Below are 27597 nucleotides of genomic sequence, written 5' to 3'. Positions count from 1 at the left end.
CTTACTTCATTAACTAATTAATTTGAAATAATTACCATTGTTATATGTTGTCTGTTTCTGTGTTTAGCAAGGTTTCTAATAATAGCAGTCTTTTCAAAGGTTCAAACTCTGATTCTACAAAAACAATAACTAAAATCTCTCTGTACCGCTGCACATTCTGGGCAAAGGCTGCCTGGTTTTTATCTGTTGTATTCCAGGAATATATGTGACCGGCTACGGCAAAATAGTCCACATATCGGAAAGTAGCAAGTCCCGTAATTCAGCAAAATAGAGCAGGAGGTCGATTTTGAGATTCCTCCAAAATGTTTTAATACCAGAGAAATACATATTTTTTTATAACTGGTGCATCATAACTTTCTACTTGAATTTGTCAGGTTTCCGGGAGTGTTGAGGGCCCCGAGTGCAGAGACTGAGACAAGGGAACAGTGCAATATGATTTATTGAGGCAAGATATGGAGCTGGACAGAGGTGGACAGTGCAGTTCTGGTTGCGAGATTGAATTCAGGTGTAGGTAGTGGCAGGCGGGGTGCAGAGTGCAGGATCTGCTGGCAAGGTGCAAAGCAATCTGAAGAGTACAAAAGGCAGGATAAAAAATCCGTGAATACTAGGCAGAGCACAAAAACAGTTGGCTGGATGCACAAACTCTGTTTGGTGAGTGTTGATCTGGTGACAAGGTGGAGTTTGGAAGCATCTTAAGTAGGCCTCTAATTGTAACTCGTCTCACCAATCCTGCAAGGGCATACACGCACACATGCACACAGGGGCGGGGCTCAAGGAGCAGAGCCAGAAGATCTGACAGAATGTTTACCATCAATCACCTCTTTGGTACGAAGATGCCGTAGTGGCTGACCATTCCTTGCATATGGTCTCGGCCGTTGCTTCTGCAGGGGCAGCATATCTAAGAATAGGATAATAGGATTCTGACAATTTATTGTTGATGAATAATATAGATGTATAAATACAATTATAAATATACATTAAAATAAAATATATTTGATATTAATGTTGGATACATGTGGGTCTCATTAGTCAAACTGGTATCAGTTTTTAATTTAGTATTTCCAAACCTAAAACACAAGTAAATGAAAGACTCCCCCAACTTTGTTCTCCCCTCCAATGTTTCCTCATGTAATTAAATGAATAAGAAATATTTTTAAAATGTAAAAGTGCTGGATGGACTTAAGCGGGGCACATATTTCTAATGGGGCTATAACACCCCATAGAATATAAAATTATTAATTTCATGTATATAATAGGTCGAACTTTGGAGAAAAGAAAGTTGGAAGTAGTTAGAGCATTGCCTCAACCTCTATTTGGAACGTAATTAAGGACAGATAGACGGGCTGTGAGTAGTGAAGATTGGCCTTAAGCAACTTTTTACACAGTTAGATGATGACAGCCGAGTGATTGCCTGAAGGTACCTGCAGTCCTGTTTTCTTGACCCTAATGTGCTGGTGACTGGCTGCTCTTAGGGATGGTTCAGTTATGTGCACAGAGGAAAGCCGATAGACATGTCAAGTGAATTGACACCCTAATTGGTTTAAGCTTCCTCTGTTAGTGAAACCACCTTTCATGCCAAAGGCGTGCGTGTTTCAGAGCCTGTTCTCATGAGATTTCTGTGTGATTTTTGCGCAAATCTTGATAATTCACTCTTAACCTGTAGAAAACATCATCGTAAACCTCTTCCGGTTTAGAAGAAATTATTTATCCATCCATTTTCTTAACCGCTTGTCCTCACAAGGGTCGCGGTGGGTGCTGGAGCCTATCCCAGCTGGCTTCGGCCAGTAGGCGGGGTACACCCTGAACTGGTTGCCTGCCAATCGCAGGGCACACAGAGACAAACAACCATCCGCACTCACAATCACACCTATGGACAACTTGGAGTGTTCAATTAACCTGACATGCATGTCTTTGGAATGTGGGAGGACACCGGAGTACCCGGAGAAAATCCACGCAAGCACGGGGAGAAAATTCAAACTCCACCCAGGATCTCACGTCCTCTACACTGGGAGGCGGACGTGCTAACCAGTCAGCCACCGTGCCGCCCTAGAAGAAATAAGCAAAAGGAAAAAAAGGAAATTACAAAAATAGCAATCATATGTTACAGAATCTAACTGTGTCATGTCATCAATAGATAGATAAATACACCTATATTTTAACTTGATACACTTCTTTGCTCATGTACACTAACCTGTGCATCTCATCTCATATTATTATTACAAATCCATGTATGTATGTATATATATATATATATATATGTATGTATGTATGTATATTAATATATATATTTATATATACAGTATATGTGTGTGTATATATATATATATATATATATATATATACGTGTGTGTGTGTATATACATATATATATATATATTTGGTTACATATATATATGTAAATGTATGTATATATGTATATATATGTATGTATATATATATATATATATATATATATATATATATGTATATACATGTATATATGTATATGTATATATATATGTGCGTGTGTATGCACAGAGTGGAATACCATTGATGGGCTGGATATGGATACTGCTGCTGTGACTGTAACTGATTATATTAAATTCTGTGTGGACAACATCATTCCTACAAAGGAAATAACTGTTTACCCCAACAACAAACCGTACATTACTAAGGAGGTTAAAGACTGTATTAACCGCAAAAAAAGGGCATTTAAGAACCAGGACAGAGCCCAGCTCAAACTGGTTCAAAAATAACTCAAACACATGCTTAAAGAAGCAAAAAGGAAGCACAAAGAGACTATAGAAAAACACTTTGCTGCTAACAACTCTAAGAAAATGTGGGACACCATGAGGAGGATCACCAACTTGACTCCTGCTCAAAAAGGTCTCAGCACTCTAAATGACCTCCAGAAGGCAAGGGAGCTGAATGACTTTTATTTAAGATTCGAAACCCAGGACTTCTCCTCTGAATGTGGGGAGGTCCTGAGGTCCATTTCAGTGAATGAGCAGGACTCAAGGCTGGTCATTCATCCCCATGACGTCCAATCTGCTTTTAGGTCTGTCTGCACAAAGAAGGCCTCAGGACCAGATGGGATATCTGCCCTTCTGCTAAAATCCTGTGCAGGGGAGCTCACAGCGGCATGGCAGCCCATCTTCCAGAGATCTGTGGACTCACACTCCATTCCCAGTCTCTGGAAAAAATCTGTAATCACCCCGGTTCCTAAAAAACAATGTCCTGTGGTCAATAATGACTTCAGGCCTGTGGCTCTAACTTCCATTGTTATGAAGTGTTTCGAGAGGCTGATGGTGACTCAGCTCAGGGGGGAGGTGGATGCACACTTAGACTCCCTTCAGTTTGCCTACAAGCGGGGTCGTGGCACTGACGATGCTATCAACAGCATCACACATCTGGTCAGCAAACATCTGGACGTCCCTAAAGCTTATGCACGTGTGTTGTTCGTTGACTTAAGCTCAGCGTTCAACACAATGCAGCCGCACCTGCTTTTGGGTAAACTGAAGGAGATGAATGTGAACCCGTACATCTCGAGGTGGTATCACTCCTTCCTGACACAGCGCACACAGCAAGTCAAGGTCAACAGCTCCCTCTCGGAACCCAGATTGATAAGCACAGGCACAGACAGCTCCCCGGTCCTCTTCACATTGTACACAAATGATTGTGTGACATCACACCCTGAGAACTTTATCATTAAGTTCTCTGATGACACCGCTATCGTCAGCTTGCTGCAGGCCGGCGGTAGCCCACTGGACTATTTCTCAGAAATAGAGAAATTTGTCCAGTGGTGTGACCGGAATCATCTTGTGCTCAATGTGGGGAAGACAGAGGAGGTGATATTTGATCCAAAAACTGTGGGTGACCACGGGCCAGTCGTCATTAAAGGCAATCACATCAGCCAGGTGGGTTCATACAGGTATCTGGGGGTCCACATTGACAACACACTCAGCTGGAGGGTACACGTTGGAAGTCTCTGCTCCAAACTCCAACAGCGTCTCTATTTCCTACGCAGACTTCGGGTCTATGGAGTGGAGCAGAGGACCATGCTGTTGTTCTACCGGGCTGCATTGGAAAGTATCATCAGATACGGCATTGCGGCCTGGTACGGCAACCTGACTGTGCAGTCAAGGTCACAGATTGCCGGTCTGGTGCGGACTGCCATGAAGATCATGGGGGTCAGGAATCATCCTTCCCTACAGATGCTTTATGAGCGGTCCGTCACCAGACTGGCACAGAAAATTGTTACTGACCTGACTCACATTCTGCATCATGAGTGCCAGCTACTGCCTTCCGGCAGGAGATTCAGGGCCCCCAGAACCAGGCTGAACCGCTACAAGAACTCATTCCTGCCGACATCCATCAAATGACTTAATAACCGACATTAACTAAGTGGTGCAATATATATATATAGGAGTGTGTGTGTATTATTTATTTTTTATATATTTATTTTATTTATTATTTATTTATTTTAATTATCTCTCTATTCTGTTGTTTTTCTTACTGTAAACTACTGCTGGACGGAGTCCAGGAAAAAGTTCCCCACGGAGAAAATAAAAGTATATCGTATCGTATATCGTATCGTATATATATGTGTGTGCATATATATATATATGTGTGTGTGTGTATATATATATATATGTGTATATATATATATATACAGTATATAGTATTATGAGTTTTTTTTTTATATATTGCTAACCACCACAATATCGTGATAATTATAGTATTGTGAGGTTCATATTGTGATATCGTCTTGTGACATTTGGATATCGTTACATCCCTAGTAAAATGTAGAGTAGACTAAAAAATAACCACTGAGCTGCTGATAAAGTTTTTTTTTTATCATCTTAAAATGGCTTACCTTAACCAGAAACCAGGTTACAAATGTCACAAATTGCATGTTTCGAAATAAACTTCGAACTTAAAAGACTGAAAATAAAAAACAAACTGTTCATTTGTCTGATAATCATCTTTTGATGTCGAACCCTAATGTTTTCAACTTTTTTTTTCTATAGCAAAAATAAATCCTGTTCCAGTATTTTTGGAGGGAATTGTATAAGCAGTCTTCCATGACATATTGCATGTGTGCAACTTTGGAGGTGTATTTTTCACAACAGTTGTGGTTGAAATAGTTTGGTTCCGCTCTGTTTACGCTATTTACAGTACAACATCAGTCAGTTTGGACAGCACGAAGTTAGAGGACCCTGTTTCAGCATGGTAATAATCACTTGCTAAGTGTATTTTTTTTTTCTCTCCCCCTGGAATTGCGTTGTGTCACCACCCAGAGGCCTGACTGTCATTGGTAGATAATGAAGATGGCACGCTGTCCTTAATCTGATCATCTTTATATAGCTGCTCCTCCCTTCACTTTGCTCCTGACCCATATACACGTGCATTCGTACACACACACACACACACACACACACACACACACACACACACACACACACACACACTCACTCACTCACTCACTCACTCACTCACTCAGTATAGTATATTTGTAACAATTGATATAGAATACTAGAATACTAATTGAGATTCAGACAATTTATGGGTAGTATTTGATATTTAATCACTTCATAAGGTGTTTGGCCAATGGAAAAAGATGCAATTATTCCATTAACACAGGGGTCACCAACTCTGGTCCACAAGGGCCCCAATCCTTTGTGTTTTAGATGTTTTCCTTCTCCTACACCTGATTCAAATGATCAGCTCATCAGTGAGCTCTCAAGGAGACTGATAACTATCCTGATCATTACAATCTGGTGTGTTGGAGGAGGAAAACATCTAAGGAGTTGACGACCTCACCATAAGTCTATTTGTTGAGTAGATATTGAATTGAGCCATGCATGATTCAACTTCATCCTGTAGAGGGCAGCACATGCCTAGTCATCCATCATGGTGTTGTAGTTTGTACATGCTGCTGCTTTTCTTGTAGACCCATAGGTTCAAATAAAGTTGTGGGAATGCCTATTGTGATTTTTATTCTCCACACTTTTTTGCTGTGTAACAACTCCCACATAATACTTCCAATTTACACCGTTCAAATTTCAACTTGCTTAAAAAATTAATGCCTCCCGGGGTATATATCATCTGATTTCACATTACTTACAGTATTTGCACAATTTAACGTTAAAAATCAACGTTTTCCCATTAATTTTCAATGGGACAGACATTAACATTTTCTAAGTCCCATTTTCCACGCCCACTTCCATACATACAACCTATCATCATTACTACCAGCCTGATACTGCTCAGTGGCGCAGTTGGTAAAGTGCATTATCCAGAATCCTGGAGGACGTGGGTTTGAATCCCACTTTCGACTGTACATTGCAAATTTATCCATTAGCCTATGCTAAATGATATACATATATACCAACTGACTGCCATATCAAGAAATGAATTATAATTTCACTGAAATGATAAAATGCATGCTAGCTTTCAGCATCAGATGACACCTTTCAAAATAAATACGCCATTAGCCATGATTTCAAACAAGTCACGTTAGCTCAGTGGTTAGAGCTATTGCCTTTTTTCATGGAGTACCTGGGTTCAAACCCTGCTTGAACCACTTTTTAGTACTTAAGTAATTGATCTTTCTTTTTTTTTTATAAGCACATGCATTCAAATCTTAGCATTCAGCTAATAGCATTCCAGTTTTCAGCATTCCCACTCAATTTCTAGTGAAATTGCACTTTGTCTAGTTGAGTTTGGAGATTCTTTTTTTCCAGACATTTTTCTTTTCTTCTTTTTTGTTTTGTTTTTCCCTAGTAAAGAAGGAATTTGCTTACCTTGGGAGTTCCTTTTTTCCCAGCCAAAATATAGCAAGGTTAAGAGAATTCTCTCTTTACTGGAAAACAAATATATATTTTTTTACTCTAAGAGAAGTTTCTCTGTACCTGGAAAAAAAATTTAAATGTCCGGAGAAAATAAAGTCCAAACTCATTAAAAAGTAGACAAGATGAACACTACAAAGATCAAATGTAGGTTTTGTAGCATACTGACTTTTATCTTGAAGTGTTCCCCTGTGTAAATCTGTTGCACAATACAGTTGATACGGTTTTCTTTTCTTCTGCTCCTTTTCAGATGTTTTGGTCTGACAATGAAGCAATAACCCTCATCCCTTTTGGATCCTGAAGTGACACTCTGAACCTCCTCAGTCCAGACAATGGATTGGACCTTTGATCAATCATCACTGTAGAGTCTAAAGATGTTCAGGTTCTGTTTGTTTGTTTGTTTTGTTCAGCTCAATGTGTTTGAATACTGTTGCAGAATTGTAGGGTGACTTAATGCTCCTTACAATAAGATGAGTGTTTGTAAACCCAGTGAGAGTGTCTCCGCTGAGGAGAAGGGCGACACCAGCATGAGGCTCTCTCTTTACAGTGCAGGGGACCACAATGGAAATGCTTTTTCAACTTCCTCACCTTCGTCTTCCTGTTTGGGGGAATCATCTCCAGAGTTGTTGTGCAGTCAGAGCAGCGTCAGCAGCGGATATACTGACAATCCACAAGATTATAACATGTCAGACGTCACCCTGACAACTACTTTATTGACTGAAACCAAAATTGTAGAGGATGCCATTTCTAGTTGGGGGCAAGATGACCAAAGTGTGCTGGACAAAAATGATGATGGTGCCTTTGCAAAAATTCAAACAGCGAATGAGATTTCAGAATCAAACGATTACTCTATATCAATTTACCTTGATGCCAGCGCTGGTGAAACCAGGAAAGACAATGGCAACCTTGCACTGCCCCTATCTCTTATGCCCAATACTGCTGACCATGTTCATTGTGATAACAGAAAAAGAGGAAGACGTGGCTCATCAACGCCAGACTCCAAAGCAACAGAAATTCTTGCAGATGATGATGTGGCTGATGATAATAATAATGATGATGATGATGATGATGATGAAGCTTTGTATTTTTCAATCAGCTCAGACTTTGGTGTGCAGAGAACCAGCGAAGCCTACTTAAACTCAACTAATCCAAGCCTGTTAAGCAGTACACAGTCTGGACTGATGCTTGAGCACCAGATGAATGTGAATGAACCTATAAGCGATCAGAAATTAGAGGTAGTGTTGGAAGAAGTACAGATTACATGTCCGCTGAATACACTTTGCAAGACGTCTGAGGACATTAGTGACACCACTCACAAATTAGCTGGTACTCCCTCTGCAGTCGGTTTAGTCCAAGATGCCAAAGACATTGCGCATTTACTTAATTGCACAGAAAAGTATGTATTGGTCCCCAAACTAACCGGCGGTCCAAGCAGACTAAAACTCAAATCAGACTATGCAGTTGTCCCTTTGGCTGGAGCTTCCAAAATATCAAATCGTGACAAAAATAGGCTATCCAAATTGGACCTTAAAAACATCAAGGCTAAAGTTGAATCACGACCAACCCAGTCACCAGCAAAAATAACATGCCAGGTACTGTGCTTTTGATTCCGTACTGTATATTGTTGGTGTCTAATTTCTTGTTCTGACCTTTTTCTCTTATGTATTTGTTGTAGAATAAATCTGTTTCAGAAGCCGAAAAGAAGGCAGCTCATACAAAAGAGGAAGTGAAGGCTCTTTATGGTGGTAAAAGGCAAAGACCTGCTGGTACTGTCAAAGTGGCTCTGGTTCTGAAACCCATCCGAAGACAGAGCACTAACATCAGAAGCAGCCATAAGGCAGCAGCCAGTGACTCAAAAAAGTCAAAAAGGCCAAATGCGGCCTTCAGTGGAACACTTTTATCACACTGCACCAGTGACATTTACACAGGGGTGACTGGGGAACAATACAGGGTCACACCTAGACAGGCAGTCCAGGAGGTATCTGATAAATGTGTAGTCGAGGCCAAGCATCAGAATTCACTACCTTATGATGAAGAATGTGTGGAGGACTGTTGGGAGGAGACTGGCGAGGCTGAACTGACTCTGGCCCATTTGGACAAATCAAAGAATCGCACCTGGGTAAGTCCTTTTTTGATCAATCTGAGCTTATCAGATTCAGGCTTGTGATTAACTTAATGTTATTTTTCATCAAATGAAATCCAGGAAAAAGATCTGGTGATGAGGTTATTGAGTATGTATATACTCTAGTCACTGTGAAATAGTTTTGTATTGCCATCAGCTGAAACATATTATTAGTGAGAACATGTGGAAATTGTATGTTGGGTGGGGTTATATTCATTGTGGTTTTCATTATAATAGTCCCACAATTCTTGGCTCCATGGTGGGCTTTGAGAAGTTTGAAGTTATTTGTTCAAAGCAGAAAAAAACTGTCAGTTATTAAATTATTAGAGCATTGTTCAGTCTATTTGTATGAACTAGAGTTTTTGGCTGGATGAAAAACTTTAACATCTATTGTACAGATTAGCTTGTTGTTCACTCAAGGTTTGCTAGATGTACATTACACTATGTACAATTGTACATACAGCTGACAGGAACCACAAAAAGTGCACATGTATGTGTGTTCAATGTACTTCCACACATGCATGTGCTGCCTTTGGTATATGCTTTAAAAACATGTTATCTCCTGACATGTCTAAAACTTGCCCTAGCATCGTCTCGGAGCCTGAGGCTTGTGTCAGCAAAGGGTGTGTTCCAAACATTTTGGCTGTAATGTATGCAAACACAAACCTATATACGTGTACATACATGAGACAAATATGTACTCGAGTCTAGCTACTCCGTGTAACAAGAGTTTTATTATTAACTTTCAGGATCATGATGACAAAGCTCAGTTAGGTTTACCATGCAATTGATGTCTTGATGGTTAGATTCAAAATGATTGTTTGTGGTATTTCAAAAACAGTCTTAGAAGCAGCAGAAAATCATTTACAGGTAGACCTATTTGTGTGTTGTGCCTTTAAATGACGTGGCAGAGGGGAGTGCCTTCTTTCACTCCACTTTCTCTCCAGAGTTTGTCACATTCCAAAAAGTACAATCACTTGCACGTTTCTCTTTCTTGGGAGCCACACTCAGAGCTGATTCAAAGTAAAATGAAGCACATGGACCATATTGTGTACACCCCCAAATTTGTGAACCAATTTATGAAGTGAACCAAGAGGTTCCATCTTAATTGCTTAATTCTTTTTACTTCACTAGAGCGGTGAAGGGTTAGGGTTAGGAATAGCACTTTTAAATCAAGTCATTGCATGACAATACACAAAAAGTGACTGAGCGACAGGTCATATCTTGTAAAGCTCATGATGAATCAAGGAACAGCTATATTCTACAAACATATACTGTATGTGTTGAAGTGTGTCTTTGCTAGGGGTGTGCCCAAAAAATCGATTCTCATAAGGATCGTGATTCTCATTTTATTATGATTCAGAATCGATTTAAAATGTTACAAAATCGATTTTATTTAAACTATTTTATACTGTCTTGCCCTTGTTTGTGTGTGCCTTTATTGAGAGCGCTGTTCATGTTGTACACGATTTGGCCACTTAGGGGCAGTGTTGTTTCGCTTGTTCTGATACACTTTTAAGTTGTAGCCACATTAGAGATTAGAAGGAAAAAGTCATGATCAAGCTATTCCAATAAAGTTGGGGGAGGGGGGTTGCAGCGTAGGAAGATCATATGCCATGAGTAATGTTAAGACGCTTCTCCGTATACATTCTTGAAGCATTTTGTATGAATAGCTGTTCTGTTGAGTCAAGTGATAAAAGTGCCGCAAGTAGCACGCTAATTAGCATTAGCGAGTCAGACTCACTGATCTGAATATATGACTGGATAGCCGATAGCCCATAAATGCCTGTGCAAGCCGTTGAAGTCACAGGGCGGCCGTCTTGCTCCTCCCATCTCACGAGCAGACTACTGTATAAACTATATGATATACGTACAGATTAGACATATACAGCTCGTAGGTACTTAGCACAGGGCCGGCCGGGGGGCAGGGGGTTTGTGGTGGGGTGGTCACTATTTTTAATAGTAAAAAAAAAGAAGAAGAAAATAAATGAATAAATAAAAGACCCCCTTTTTCTTTTATCGCTCAGTTCCCTAGGGCACAATATTAGATTTGGTATCTTTTGTTGAATTACAGTGATAATTCTTTCATAAAAATATGCAAGTTTCCTCTTGTAAACCTCATTAAGCATATAATTTATACGTATTTAAGGCCAGTTGTAAAATGTCTGAAGTCATATGTTTACTATATGTCTTATGTTTATGTTTAACATATTTAAAGTGTAATAAATCATGCTGTTTCGACTAAGTACTATTTTAAATGTTCTCCAATTTCGATACTGTAAATGTATAGGATCGTATGCTGAGAAAAGTTTCTTGGGAGTAGCAATGTGGAGGCCTCGCGGCTTCAAAAGTCTTGGCCTATTGGTTATCCAGTCATATATTCAGATTAGTGGTCAGACTGGAGTAGATCATGACGATTCTTTGCACATCTATAAATTAAAATAGAAATCATTGTCAATCAAATCATTTTGAATAAAAAAAGTTCTGACTCAAAAATCGATTCTGAATCGAATCGCAGACCCAAAAATTTGAATCGAATCGAATCGTGAGAGAGTCTAAAAGATTTCCACCCCATGTCTTTGCTTTGTATAAGGGTGTATTCAGACCTGCACTGTTTGGTCCGCTTTAAACGGACCAGAGTTCGTTTCCCATGCTGATCCGGACCTTTTGTGCAGGTCTAAATACACAGAAACGAATCCTGGTGAGGACCAAACAAGCGTACCGAGACACACTTCTTGCTTCCAAACGCACTCGGTACGGTTCGCTTCGCAGTCTGAATACAAACCACGGCTGATCCGCTCCAACTGCAGGACTTAACAAGCCACCGTAGCCAAGCATCGCAGGGGGAAGGAAACATTGCCCGGTAGTGAATATTGTGTTAAATTCATTCATAATCATCCGTATTTTGTTAAACCACGCTGCTGTCAGCATGTTGTGGTGGGGGCAGGGCACGCGGAGCGCAACTGCTCCGCTGGTTACTGCACGCAATCGACGACGTGTTTCAAAATTAGAAACAGCGTCGTGGAACCTCCGTTGAATGAGCTACTTTTGATGCTCGCAAGTATGTTGCATCTGATAACGCCACAAATATGCAGAGCAGCAATGCAGCACGTCGGAATTTCATGTTTTCCTCTGTTTCCGGGTTTGGTTATGCCTTCAGCCCTCGTTATTTTTGTCCAATGGGAGCACAGATCGTCACGCGGGTCGATGTGATTGCGCAATATAGTCCACTTGCAAAAAGCACAGTGTGAATATGAACCACACCAAACGACAAAAAATAAAGTCCGCCTTTGGTCCGGACCAAACAAGCGGACGAAAGGACTTTTCTGGTCTGAATACACCCTTAGTTTATGTGAAATTGTGGTGAGGAGAGATGAGGTAATCTTTGCGACAATGACGATTTTGAATGAACAAATCAGAAATTGTGTCCTACATTGTCACAAGGTTTGTTTTTTCTGTATGTTTTTTTAAAGACTTTTCTTATCTGAAAGGGATTTTAGAAAAGTATTCATTTTGACAGAAATTGGTCCCTATCCATTTTGTTGTTACTAACAATTGAGCAATCATAAGTAGGAACAATACGCACGCGCGCACACACACACACACACACACACACACACACACACGCACACACACACACACACACACACAACCCTTCATCCACAAACTCACTCCATGTGTGCTAGTGTTTGTAGAGTAATGGTGGTGTGGAACATGGAATGCTTGACTTATGATTGAGAGAAAAATCAGATGAAGTCAGAAAAAGTCAGAGCCTGGACGTTTAACGCAAGGAGATTTTTTTTGCACCCCTCTTGTATTTGTTCGCTGCTTCCACTTTTCCTCCTCTCTTTTTCCTCGTCCTTTACTCACTTTACACACACACTCTCCCTCACTCCTCCCCTCTGCTCCTTCACTTCCTGCCTTGGCTCTTCTCTCAGTCCTCATTTCTGACTGTGAGCAGGGAATGGCTAACACTATGGTTTCAGTGCACAGCTCCGAGCTCGGGCCCCTTGGCTGGAACTCTGTCACTAAGCATAAACTCTTCCTGCAGAAAGTCTCCAAATTGGGGCCCACTGCAAGGCAGCCAGGGAAAAGCATTCGAGTGGATAAGGGACTAATTCCACCTCCAGGGACTGGACCCCCAGAACCAGAGGGCCCCAGGACCCGGCAAAGCCAGACTAATGGACATATGTTGAAAGAAGTTGGTCAGAGTGCCTGGGATGGATCTCCAGTGAGAGTGAGACACATTCAAAGTCAGAGCCACGGTGAGTCAAAGTTAAGCTATTTGAAACCTGGAATCAGAACCACAACAGCACGCTAGTCATACAATACTTTTTAGCTGTGTGCATGTGTGTGTAATGGAAGAAAAATTCAAGTTCCTCTCTGAAGCAGGTTCAGGAAATGAGCAGTCTGACACAGTGGAGCTGACAGTTAAAATACCTTCCAATCCACATACCACTAAAGCACACAGCCATACACATTGTTTTGCTGCCTGGACCTTGCAGCGTGTGTAATAACTGCACTCTTTCAACACGTGACACAAGATGCCGACTGACGGTGACAGACGGCAGTACAATATAAACAGAAACACAATATCCTCTTGCTGTAATATTTAAGCGTCAGTGTTACGTCTCTGTCTGCATTTACACTGTTACTTGTTGGGTGTATCTCAGATGTATACATTAAACAGCTTGTAAGAACAAATTTGTTGATCCATTGATTTTGTCCCCGCTATCCTCATCCTTCTTTTCGTTAATGCTTCAAGCTATCTGTATTTGTAAACATAGTGTAAGTGATGAGATGAGACAACGCGACTCTCAACTTAAGCTTGGTGTCCCGTAGCCTGTAATTCCACTCTTGTATGTGTAACGTGGCCCTCGTTTGCCATGATAACTTTTTCTGTAGGCTGTTATTTACATTGTGGGAAATGCTTAAGTCGTGCATCTGTAAAATGAAACTTATTTTTTCATCAAGCTCATATTCTGATAGACAATGGCTCGTCTGTCCAGGACTTGCTAAGCCACAGGAAGAAATCACTGCCGCTTGACCCCAGACTAAGATTTCCATCAAAATATTCTTTTGTGTGTATGTGAACACTTCATGTGTTTGAGTGAGAGATGAGATAACTTTATTACAAATCTATTTTAACTATATAAAAATGAAAACAACAACAACATGTATGGTCACTAGGGTTAGTTTAATTTCCTATTTTAACATTATATCATATCCTAGATTCCACCGTCTGGTAAAGGGATACTTTACTCATTTAATTATTTTCAGTTTGCAAATGTCACGTGACCAAACCCAAAAAACAGGTGAGCTGTAATTTATCGTTACCTGAGCCCTGAGCAAACGTGTTGTCTATTTCAGTGTGTGGCAAAATGTGTTTTTAAAGGAAAACTAAAGAAGTTATCAAATTAATTCTAGACAAAATATTAACTTCTTATTGCTGAAAATGGCTAAATGAGTCAAGTATCCTTTTAAGAGTGAAAAACAATATCAGGCTCATCTTCCAATGGCCACATTTACTTCAGGACTTACAAAATCCACCCATTTTACTTTTCTGCATGGTAGAGGTGATCTAACATCATACGATGAAATATGAGATGAGATATGTGTGTAAATGACACATAGATTATATAGCATGGCCATGCTGGTCTGTCAGCTTCATTAAATTGCAGGTATCCCAACATTAGCTGGTTAGTGTGACCATTTTGGAAGAAGGAACTTCCAAGAGCTCAAGTGGCTTCCATTTGAGGCTCATCGTGGTACACAAGATAGTTAACAACAGGGCCCAAGCATACCTACGCTGCTATTTCTTCAGCGTTACGGATTCACACAACCATAGGACCAGGCCCAGTTGGCAGTCTGCTCCTTCTGAGGTGTAGAACCAAAGGGAGGTAATGCTCATTTGCCTACAAAGGATTACAAACCCACACCGTTTCTAATTAAAAGAAAGGAAAAGTCTAAGAATATAGTTAGGTTAGGTTTTATTAATATTAGCAAGTCATTATATTTTTATTGGGGCTGGGTATCGATTCTAATTTTCTCAATTGATTTCGATTCACAAGAGTTCAGATCTATTTGATCTTTTTGATATTTCCTGATTTGATTCGATTCACTTCAATTCAGTCCGATATTGATTAATTATTGAACATCAATTCTTTTTAAATATCAAGGACATGATACAAACTCCACAAACATTAAATTAAAAAATACAATTTTGCGGAGGCAGGAACTGTTTAAATGATTTAGTTTAACAATGAAAGTAACATGTGTTATAATCACTAAAGTGTTACGCAAACATTGACGTCAACAAGGATGAGCTGAAAATATTTTCATACTTCTAATTCAATAATTGTACATACGAATCAAACATTTTCAGAATTACCTTAAAGTGCAATAAGTCAGGTATTTCATTAATGTAAGAAAATACTTTTAAATTCATGTGAACAGTAAATTTCAAGAAAGCAATAACATATAAAAAAATCGGCCCATAAAATTCTATTTTCCTATGAATTTATGGGAAAAAGATATCTTAAAAATAATTGATTCATGGTTTTATGAATCAATATCAGGCTTGAAAAGGAAAAGTGATTCAATATTGATTATTCAAATATATATATATATATATATATATTTTAAACCAGCCCTTATGGGGTAGATGCCACGGACTTCCGATTTCCGGGTTTGCGTTCCAACACTCGAACCCTCACCCCTGCGCCCCCCAACCGCACGGGAGGGCATCTCGGCTATCTGAAATGCTTCGGACACTGAGACAGACACTACACACTCGCAACCTCGCACCTGTCGATGGGAACGTGCAACCAAGGGGCACAAAGGCGGAAACGCAAGTACTGGGACGCGGCCCACACATCGCAAACTGGAAACGGAAACAAAGTTGATGGGTGAAACCCTGGAAGTCGGAAGTCACGCCTCCTCCATGGCATATAGTCCATTTCTATATGTTTGTGTTTTATGTGTTCTATGTTATGACCAATGACCCCAATGAAAATAAGTCTATGACTTTATTGAGCCATCCTTGACATTTGTTTTGTGTGTATGCACTGTAAACAGATATGGTGAATAAACTAAACTAAAAAGTATGTTTATACAGGCTTCCTATTTGCTTCTGATTGCACCATATTGTTTTTTCCCTCTTGTGAACTATTTGTGGGCTTCATAAGATGGAGCTAGTGGGATGTACAGACGGCAGATGCAAAATGCAACTTTGCTTTACTTTTTGCTAGGAGTATACTGTATATCGCTTTTCTGCTTTCAGGTACTCAAAGTGCATGGTTTGCATGGTTACCTCATTTACTAAGAGATATACAGTAATGATTAATGGAATGAATATTCATGATGCAAAAGTAACCACGCATTGTAAGGACACACCACTAGATTTACAGTCGCAGTATTACGTCAACAGACTTATGGGTATCAGTTTTTTCTTAGCGTCACAGGCACTTACTATTACAGCGCAGTACTGCAAACATTTATTACTGTTCTCCCTCATAATTTGCCATTGCATACACATTTTGTTTGGAACCAAATCAACCCTGACCCCCCCCCCAACCACCATTTTGTCAGAACTGTATTCAATTATTTATTCAGCAAATTTTGCATTTGATTTGGAAGAAATAGTCCTTAAGAGCTGTTAAGGCCAAGCAGAACATCTCCTCAAGTCTTCATAATTACTCACATTAGAAACAATCTTACAAGAATTTATTTCTGAGATAAAAGTTATAGAATTCTATAATTATTGTAAATTGTAATTTTAAGGTTGTTTTACTCACTTGGCCATGATTTCCTTTAAAAAAAAATTGCCCTTATTGTGATATACTGGTACATTAAAATTAAAAATACAACACAAAGTGCTTTACAAAGACAAAAGTCAGTGGAAGACAGCATCAAATCAATGACTCAATGTTTTACACTCTTTAACTGGAATTGGTAATATATCTTTTTAACTCCAATTCCAAATACCTCTATGAATTCTGTAAACTTAAACATAAAAATAAACATATGCTTAAACATCTTTATCTACTTCCATGTTAACAAGAGCAGTGGCACTAACCACAGAGGTGGGCTAAGCCTCGTTTCCACTGACGGTATCTACCCTAAATCTACATCAAAAAGCAGTGCGTCTCCACTGCCACGGTCACTACCCGGGAGCCCCTCCTCGCCAGTGATGTTATGCTAAAGCGACCGCAGCTAGCATGTACTGCACACACGGGCAAAAACAAGTGCATGTTTTTTTTTTTTATACCCGGTGCTTGGTTTGTGCCTGTTTATTTCAGCCTGAAGACATCAAATTAATTTTGCAGCATTCAGAAGACTGCATTCAATAATGTTCCAAATGTTTGCACCTCCTCAAAAGTCCAAGCATTAATCTGGTTGGAAGCCATTGTTGTCCTCTTTTCATTGTTAATGGCATCTGTTTTCCCGGGGTGGTGGTTTGTGCAGCTGCACATTGATGACGACATGTCTCGCACCAATCATTGGCCTCCAAAATAATTACGTCACGTTTTGGAACTGGGCTACTTTTTTTTTTTAGAACCGCAAAGGATTATTGGCCTACTATTCAAAGGGTTCTGTAGTGCGTTTTTGGAATCATTTTTGGGAAAGTTTTCTATGGAAGAAAATTGTGTTGTGGTCAGCTATTCCGGTTGGAAAATTATAGATGTGGGTGATTCTTTCTGGTCTATTAGTAAATACAATATCATTTTTAGTTTTTGATTGGTTAGTCATTTGGGTTGTCTTATCTATAAAATGGATTAAGCTGCAATGGTCAGTAATCCATCCATCCATTTTATGAACCACTTATCCTCACTAGGGTCACGGGGATGCTGGAGCCTATCCTAGCAGTCAATGTAGATAGAATTGGTCGCCAGCCAATGGCAGGGCACAGGCACAGGAAGAACATGCAAACGGCACACAGGGAGGCCAGAGCCGGAATCAAACCCTGCACCTCAGAACTGTAAGGCGGACGTGCTAATCAGTACGCTACCGTGCCGCCCATTGCCAGAAACATTTTCCTCAATCTTTCTTTTTGTCCCAGTTCATGTTGAAGTCGCCAAGTACAATTATTTCTTTATTGTGATTGCACAAATTGAGCAGTTTTTTAAGATGATCATAGAAATCTGCTTGTATTGGTTTTCGATATATACAGATAACGCAAGGGACATACTAGTACAAAGAATAATATTGACACCCATACATTCCAGTAGACACTCAGAAGGAAATTGAAGTTCTTGACATTTTAGGTGATTTTTAATGTTTAAAGGAGCACCAACACCTTTCCCTACCATCTATCCATCCAAAAACATAACCTTACTTGCACTGTTGAGACCAATAGTGTTGTTGCCCCAGTGGACTACAAAAAGAAGATTATTTTTTTTTAACTGTCTACTTTGGACTGAAAAAGACTTGCGCGGTCCAGTTCTTACTTAACAAGGATTTCTTAGGTAACAGAATCCAGCTGTTTTCTCTGGTCTGATGTGTCATTAGAATTGATTTAGAATAAAGCCAGATGTTTCCTGCTGGCCTCAGTCACTTAGAAGAAGTTTTACTGCTGCTCTGCCTTTGTCAACAGAAGGGTCTCTTGTTCATGTGACGTAATGTAACTGAGGTGAAAGCATGTCAACAGATTCCCTTTCTTTTTTGTCTTTTTCCTTTTGCCAGACAGCACCGTTTCTTATGAGAAGGACTGTGAGAGATTTGAATTGTCTGTGGATCAGTTGTAAACATGCAAAGCAGAAATACCATTAAATGCAACTGTACATAATAAATGTTGTAATTGAATAGAAAGTGTTATACACGGGCTTTTATTGACAAAAGTACTCAAGTGTTTAAAAACGGAGGGCGAATCAGCTCACTAGAGACACATATTTCTTTGACTCCCGAGTGTCTCTTCTGAATTAGTTTGTTGTTGCTAATTTCGATTAAAATATTTTCTACAAATATTATGCAATTCTTTAATTAAGATTGGCATTGAGAGACGCTATGTATAAGAAGGTCAGATCCATTTTATTCTGGAACAACGTTGGCATTACTGACACCTTCATATCAGGATCATTTTATGCGCTTTTTTTTCTTCTTGTTGCACATTTGCATAGTGGAGGTGCAGATTGTTTATGGAGCTAGCTCATTTAAAAATTTGGTTCTTGCACTCTCTTCACTCTGGCTTCATTTTGACAATATCATTTGACAATTTTCACAAATGAATTTTCCTTTCCAGTGTTTGTGTTGTCCCTCTTAGTGGCCCTTACTCTCTTGTCTCCCTCCCTGTTCTGTTCTCTGGTTTGGGAAGGGGGTAGATGTACACTTACTACTGCCCTTCCCCCCATCTGCTTAGTGCAGAACAGAGACCAGCAACATATGCACAGACAGAGAGAGAGACAGAGAGACAGAGAGAGAGACAGAGAGAGAGAGAGAGAGAGAAAGTGGCGCCTGAAACTCCTGTTGTTTGCTTCAAAGAGCCATTGCATTCACTGCCATAAACTCTAGTAGTACTAGTTGCAGGAAAAGCCGAAATATTGTTACTATTAAAGTGTAAACTTGTGTGAATCTGCTGTCAAAGTATCATCCGAATGTAAAAGTGTTTCACAAATCTGTTCTTTGCCATTAAAAGTGAGTGAGCTCCTAACCTATTTTCAGGTGTCTCCAAACCTCGCACCACACCAGAGCAGCCGGCTTCACCAACGGTGTCTGGCTTTTCAAATTCCAACTCTAAATCTACAGCGGGTCTCCAACCAGCCTCTGTGGTGTGCGGGCGACCGGTTTTAAATGCTGCATCCAAGCTTCCTGTTAAAGGATTACCTTCAAGCCTTACTTTGTCATGGCTGGGAAGCAATGAGAATAGCGGACCTACAAGCAAAGGTGAGCTCGTGATACAGTTCACCACTTCCAGTTTCCTGAGTTTGTGTGTTTGTTGTGCGTTGTGCTCTGTGTTTTTGTGCGCCTGAGTGTACACTCTGTCTTCCTCTGTTGAGGTCAAAGGGCACATCTGGTCAGGATATAGAGAACACAGACACATGTGAGGGAACTGTTAACCATTTTCAGGAGAATAGTGGAGCAGTATCTGCCAACAGGTTTTGATCGTGTTCTCAACATTTCATTAAGTCGCACTACGATTACGTACAAGAATTGTACACCATATTAACACCAAGTACGTTCAGTCTCATTCTTATTTTGAGAGTCAAACAAGCAAGTCCACCATCAAGTATTACAATTTTGGATGTGTTCGACTCAAGCAATCCTGGCGTTTAAAAAGTGGTGCCATGATAACAATCATGTGTACGGGCTTTGTCTCCAAATCTTTTATACATGCCAAAGAGAAGAAAAAAGAAAGCTGAAAAGAAATATTAACAATCACAAGGCAACATTAACAAATGTTGCCTAATTACATAGCTTTTGTTATTACCCAAATTTATTTTCAAGGAATTATCAGCGTTTAATTAGTTTTTCTCCTGTTAGAGTTGTCTTTACTTTTTGATGCTAGGAATGTCAGCCCCCGAGGGCTGGAATCACAAACTTGTCGTGCAGTGGATGGAGAGAACTCTACCATGAATTGAGACTTTTGAATATTCATATTTCTGGGAAAGTTTGATCTGGAAATTAAACAATCACTTCATTCGCTGCCAAGTGGGAAATCTTTGGAACATACTACCTGTAAACCAATTACATGCAAACCAAATTATTTTTTCACTATGTCAGGCTTTGATATTAATTTTTGTAAACTTAATGGTGGCACAAAATGGTGAACATTAACAAAACATGTCCACTAGAAGTAATCTCATCAACAAATCTTTTTTCCTGAGCAGAAAACATTGAAAATATTGAGTTGTAATCAAATCCTAGGTATGAATTAATCAAAGAATAAAAAATAAAAAAATACAGTCCTTAACGCATTCACTCCCAACCATTTTCACTGAAGCAAACCCCCTTCGCTCACAGCTGTTTTACTGGATTTTGACTGATTTTGCAAGGCCCACAGAATATTGTGTTCTATTGCTATAAAAACAAGGAACCTACCAAAAGAAAGATCAGGGTCTCTTCTTTCATCAGGAAAAAACTATATTTCTAACAGTTTTTCAAAAATTAGCATTAGAATATGGCTAAATTTCATCATTATTCACGAATCTGTTTAAAACTGTGGGGAAAAGAGCTTGTAGCAACATGGCCCTGGTTGATCTCTTATAATCTGCTGCCACCTGCTGGCTGTTTTTGTAATAACTACAATTTCTTCAAGCGTTCTCTTCAGTTCAGAGGCTGCATCAAAGCCTTCTGTATGCTCTATCACATAGGTGTCAAACTCCGGTCCTGGAGGGCCGCAGTCTTGCAGGTTTTGAATGTTTCCGTTCTCCAACACAGCTGATATATGATCAGCTCATCAGCAAGCTCTGCATAAGCCTGCTAATGATCCTGCTGATTGGAATCAGCTTGTGTTGGAAGAGGGAACCGTCCAAAACCTGCAGGACTGCGGCCCTCGAGGACTGCTGTTTGACACCTATGCTCTAGCATAAAAAAACTAACAAAAAATAAACATATAAATGCATTGTTGGGACACTGATAATATTTAAAATAAAATGTATTTATACGTTTTTGGGAACAAATTATTGAATTTGTCTTTGTGGTTAAGTATGAAGGTGGGTTGTCAATAAAATTACCTTATCCAATACACATAACTCAAGAGTTGAAGCTACTTAACCAACTAATAAATCTAAGATACACAACATATTCCTGGCACTACATGTGACTGATTTATTTTAAAAAGAAAAAGTTTAAACATGAGTGCAAAATTGATGGATAGGTGTAATTTGGGGAAACGCATGCATCCTTTCTAGGAAATGCAAGAAATTTCTACTCATATTTCCATAATTAAACTATGATTTCAAGTAGTACTACATAAAAGTTGCTCAAATGACATGCCAAACAATTGTTAAAGCTGAAAAGCTTTCCCAGCTTGAAAATGTCAACTTTCTGCTTTGAGATGGTTGTTTTTAAACAACAACAAACTATTTTCCAGAAGTGGGTATTCCGTCAGTACTGATGGACTGTCTGTCAGTCAGTCAATGACGGAGGCCTGTTTTTCTATCAAATAAGGAGAAACTTTAAATAAATGACAGACTAGTCACTGACAAAAGTGTTTTTTTGTCTGTCAGTGTAATGATCACTAACCGCTTCAAGTACCGTCAGACTTCTCAGTTCATCACTGGCGGACGCCCGTTTTTTGCTGACGAATGACGGACTGATGGAATGCCCACCTCGTTCTGTCGGTCCTAAAATAGTGGTGACGAAGTGAAACAGCAGTGTGGTTAAAATAAAATGACAGTCTGACGGGACAGACGATTACACTTTAGTTTGACGTAAAAAAAATTACAGTCAGGCAATGATGAAAGGATGCCCAGCGTGCTAACGAATGATGAACGATAGACCAGCAAAATTCTGTCAATTGCCCACCTCTGCTAAGAACTTCACGGTGAAGTTTTCTTTCTTTTGGCGTTTTGCTAAACTGGCACAGATACAAGAGAACATTTGCGACCTTGCGCCTGTGGGCCCCAATAGTTGTGTGGCCTGACTGCGTGGCACAACTATTGGGGGCCGTTATATATTTAATATTTTTAAGAAGATTAATGATAATAGTTTGTTCAATTAATTGGTTTCTACAATAATTCTGAGAGATTGTCCCACGCTGTTGTCATATTTACTGTATAAATGAAATAAAATTACATCCATCACACACATGCGCCGGGCAACACATCTACCTGATCTTTGACCAAACCCACCAAAATCAACAGATTTTTGCAAGTCTAAAATGTAGTCTACTTTTTGTCACCGAATTGATGTGCCAGGGGTATGGCAGCTCTGTTTGCCTGAATGCCCAACTGAGCCCTAATCACTGTAAACTAGATTTACCCTATCACAAAAATGAGGATGCATCTGATTTTACGCCAAGCGCGTGGGCGCCTGTCTACGTAAATATGGCCCACTGTGTTTTCTTTTTAATTCCATCTCTTTATCAGAACTTTCAGCCCACTACCACCATCCTCTTTCCTTTTTTTGCTGTGTAAATTATTTGTTGTAAGAATTACTGCATAATAATGCAATAATTTATTCATATCTGTCTCCATAATAAGATGTCTGTTTCAGTTCAAATGTTTGGCAACATTAACAAGCTGCATTGAAATAATCTGTATTTTTCAGCTTCTCCAAAATCTTCATGTATCGGTACCAGGTCAGATGAGAGGTCCAGCAGAAGCAGTCCTCCCGTAGGCACTCAGAGTGGAAGAAAAGCCTTGGGTCCCAGTAGTTCCTGTGACACTGTTACCAGTTTGAACAGCACTTACGTTCTGAAGTCTCCTGCAATCAGAAGCAAAGCTTTGTCACCGCAGTCTCGAACAACAGCTTCAGGTGGGCTCACTTGTGTTGATTAAATGTTTGGTATTATTAGTTTTCTGTCAACAACTAATACACTAATGCAGGGGTGGCAAAGTTCCGTCCTCGAGAGCCACTATCCAGCCTGTTTTCCATGTTTCTCTCCACTAACACACCTGATTCATGATCAGGATCGTTGTCAGGCTTCTGCAAAGCTTGCTGATGAGCTGATTATTAGATTCAGCTGCGCTGAAGGAGGGAGACATGGAAAACAGGCTGGATAGTGGCCCTGCACTAATTGAAAAAGCCATATCGGTCTATCACTAGTTAAGTCTTTATCAAATTTCAGTTGGACCAACTGAGCCTTTTATTTTATGCAGCATTGTACACTTGTGGTCTGAAAACACATTTCTCAGAGCAGACAATGAATTCTTGCCATGGAGGCGCCAAGTGTTAGGCCAAGTTTTAAAGCAGTCAACTCACTTTGTGTTGCCATCAAATGTGTGTTACTTGATCAACAATCAAAATTAATCCACACAGTTTTTCTTTTTATTTTGCTGTCATTTTTTGTATTAGTGTTTTAACATTATTTCACTGTTAATTACTTAAAAATAAATAGATGTAGCCTACATAGATTAAAAATATTGAAAATACTAGGTTTTTGGCACGGAAAGAGGCAGGAGGTCCCCAGTATTGTTTTAGGGGGCGAGGCGGGGCATTGCCAGCAAGTGCTCCCAACCCGCATGACGCCCACATGACTTTTTAATCATTAAATTGTTCAAAGGTACTTGATTGAGTATATTATGCTCAGAATTGCTGGCAATTTCATTGTCGCTACCCGATAACACGTCACCAGTGAGTGATTGTGAGTGAGTTTCTGTTTAAACATGTTCACATTGGCTTGTATGTGGCAACATTGAAAAGAAAACTGGTTAATGAAACAGTTTCATTCTTCACAGAACCTTTAATGATCCGAGTTCTGTCCTGTTTCAATATGACAAGCTTAAACTTGCAATAGATTTTTCTTTAAAAATAATAATAATAATTCCTTGTCAACGTGCTTGACAAGGGGCAAGAAGAAGTACAACCTATTTAATCCTATCCTACTCCAGTATAATCAAATAATGATGATGACCCTGATTTCTTTGAGTCTTGTAAATAAGAAATCGCGATTCTCATTTAGTACGATTCAGAATCCATTTTAAATGTTTTATTTAAATTGTCTTGCCCTTGTTTGTGTCTTTATTGGGAGCGCTGTTCATGTTGTTCACGATTTGGCCACTTAAGGGCAGTGTGGTTTCGTGCGTTCTGATACACTGTTAAGTTGTAGCCATATTAGAGAGTAGAAAGCAAACGTCACAATCAAGTTATTACAATAAGTTTTTTTTAGTTTTTTGTTGTTGTTCAGTGTAGGAAGAGCATATGCCGGTGAGTAAGATGCTTCTCTGTATACATTCCTGAAGCGTTTTGTTTGAATAGCCGTTCTTTTGAGTGAGTAGCGTGCTAATTAGCGTTAGCGAGTCAGACTGGAGTAGACCATGATGGTTCTTTCCACATATATAAATTGGAGTAGAAATCACTGACAATCAAATAATTTCGAATTAAAAATCGTTCCGAATCGCACACCCAAAAATCTAAATTGAATCTAAATGTGAGACAGTCTAAGATTGCCACCCCTATTTCAAATTGACCTGCCTTCTCTCCCAGCATTTGGACAAAACCTGCAATGAGGTTTGATGTCTTCTGTGCCCTCCCTGTAGGTCTGAAGATCCCCATAGTCAACAACCACAACACCGTCAAGACAGTGACAGCTGATCAAACAGTCAAGACATCTTCAAGTGTCAATCAGGTTCTGACAAAGCAGGCACCCCATTATCCATTGCAGAGAAGCGCCTCGGCAAGGCTCAACGGAACAGGTAAGAGCAACGTATTGTGTGTACTTGTATATGTGCTGGAATGTCTGCAGTGTCAGCCACAGACTGAATGTATGCTGCTGTCTGTGATTGGCTGGCTGTAGCGTTATAGCTACCGTTATACAGTTTTGCGCATGGAAAACCTAGTTTGTTGATTTTGATATATTAATATCTTGAATGTTCATGTGTAGGTTAAGCTACTATAATGATAACTTGTTCAGCACCAGCAAATATGAACAGTTATGGTGGATTCAGTTTAAGGGCTCAACAGAGGGACATCAGCAGGGGCATTGCCAACTCAACCAAACACACATGCTTCTAAATTACTTTGTATTGTGATATTTAGCTTTTGCTGAGTAGACTAGATTTCCCTCAAAATCAAGCCAATCTTTGGTTACAGAGAACAGGAACATTGAATAAAAATGAGGATTATTATGGGGGATTACAATTTCCACACTGAGACGCCGTTTACCTGGATAGTTGTAAAGTCCGCTTTTTTTGCATTTATTAAATTGTATAATATATATTATATATAAATTGTATAATATATAACCATCCATCCACTATCCGAACCGCCGATCTGCGGGCGTGCTGGAGCCTAACCTAGCTGTCATCAAGCAGTAGGCGGGCGCAGATGAATATATCCTTCTACTGCATCTTGTAGACCCCTTTGCCTTGATCTAGAAGATATCGCACTTGTATTGCTCCAAAAACACACACTGACATGCTCTGGTACGTTCCTTTACATTGGATGTGTCCAGAAAAATGTTGGACCCGGAAGAGTTAAAATAGGGTGGGCGGGGCTTTTGCAAAAAGGTAAATTCTGACACTTAATAGTTGTTGTTTTTTAAGCACAAAAAAAATTTGTACAACAGAAAGCTTTGGTCAAATGTTTTAATTAATGCACTTAATCTTTTCATTGTCACAATTTTGAATGAAACGGGTGTGTCTTTTATTCAGCGCAAGAGCCTGATTGGTTTTGGGGTCCCAAACAAGATGCTTGAGGTAGCTGAGACATTTCTGCCAGTGCTCTATTGGGAGCCGCTTGAAAGAAATGTCTTCACTGTATGATGCGGCGATGACGTACTTTCTGCTTTTTGTGTCAGTTCATACGAGATCATCATTAACTGAACCACATTGCTGAATGTTCCATGTAAGTGGAAGTTTATACAAACGTAATTATTATCCCTCTGCAGTCCCTCTGTAATTATTTAACTGCTGCCAGGACACACTCATTCAGGCACAGTTTAAAGCAGAACCACATTTGATTTGGATTTCATCTTTGCGTGCTGTTTTATGTGTTTGTGGTGAAATCTTAGCATGTTTGATGATGTGTCGTTTAAAAACAACTTGGAGCTTCTGGAAAACTAATTTGATCATTGCAAAAGTCATGCAATATCCTGGCCTAAAGGATACAAAGTTCCTTAGAATGTCTTAACAATCATTTATGGCACTGTGTGTTAGTGAAGCGTGGACCTGTGTTGGCAGCATCCCTCCATGTGGTGGCTCTGGTTTGAGCTAGAGTGTCTGGTTGCCTCCCCTTTGTGGCCGCCTCTGGAAGTCTCTGTGTGGCATGTGGGAAGCTACAAGTCACTAAGAAGCTCGGCCTTATGATACTGTGCTCTCACACATAACTTCAGAAGGCCCGCACATACGTCTGATTCGAGCATCGAGCAGACCTCTGGCGACAGTGGTTTTCAATGTGGGCTTTTAAAGCCGTCATATTTCTTTATTTGGCTTTTTTGTTGTCAAAATTTCATGCAAACTATATTGATTCTGACATGCAGAGGACTCCTAATTTTTAAGACTACTGTACTTGTATTGGATTTTTTTTCCTGCAGCTGCTGCTGCTGAGAAGTGCCGTCTTTACATCATAAAAAATTCCAGCACAAATATCAGCACCTTAATTTTCCAGAATAGTCATATGGTTGTTGTTGTTTAAAATGGCTACCTTATACTTATATCACTTATAAGTATGTGAATATACTTCTGGAAAACTTACAAACTGTTAATTTAAGGCCATACTAGTCCATATCAGTTTCTTGTCTATGCTATGCATTTCTTTTACAATTTATATACTATATTCCCCAGTGTCTTAAAGGTTATACAGACGCTCCCCAACTTACGAACGAGTTACGTTCCGAGCGATCGTTCATAAGGTGAATTTGTTCCTAAGTTGCTTCAGTGCTATATTTTGTATTATAATTTATGTTTAAAGAGAATACGTACAGTACTGTACTACGTATGTTAGAGAGAGAGAGCGAGAGACACACACAGTATGTGCATGTACGTAATAAGATAAATAAAATGAAGTTTAACTTACTTTTGGAAGATGTACTCGATGCTTAAGGAT

General features: G+C 39.6%; 1 protein-coding gene across 1 annotated transcript in view; it reads left to right on the top strand.

Moving 5' to 3' along the window:
• The window catches only part of LOC144055453 (uncharacterized), an 85501-nt gene that overhangs the window by 12962 nt on the left and 44942 nt on the right, over positions 1-27597 (top strand). Inside the window, exons 2-7 of the mRNA XM_077571421.1 lie at positions 7081-8422; positions 8506-8949; positions 13004-13217; positions 19612-19833; positions 23161-23367; positions 25092-25247. Coding sequence (XP_077427547.1) covers positions 7301-8422; positions 8506-8949; positions 13004-13217; positions 19612-19833; positions 23161-23367; positions 25092-25247 — 2365 coding nt within the window. The 5' untranslated portion in view covers positions 7081-7300. The remainder of the gene's footprint in view (positions 1-7080; positions 8423-8505; positions 8950-13003; positions 13218-19611; positions 19834-23160; positions 23368-25091; positions 25248-27597) is intronic.

Source organism: Vanacampus margaritifer, chromosome 7 (assembly GCF_051991255.1).
Source record: "Vanacampus margaritifer isolate UIUO_Vmar chromosome 7, RoL_Vmar_1.0, whole genome shotgun sequence".
Lineage (NCBI taxonomy): Eukaryota > Metazoa > Chordata > Actinopteri > Syngnathiformes > Syngnathidae > Vanacampus > Vanacampus margaritifer.
The sequence above is the reverse complement of the archived record's forward strand: the minus strand, read 5'-3'. Positions and strand labels throughout refer to the sequence as shown.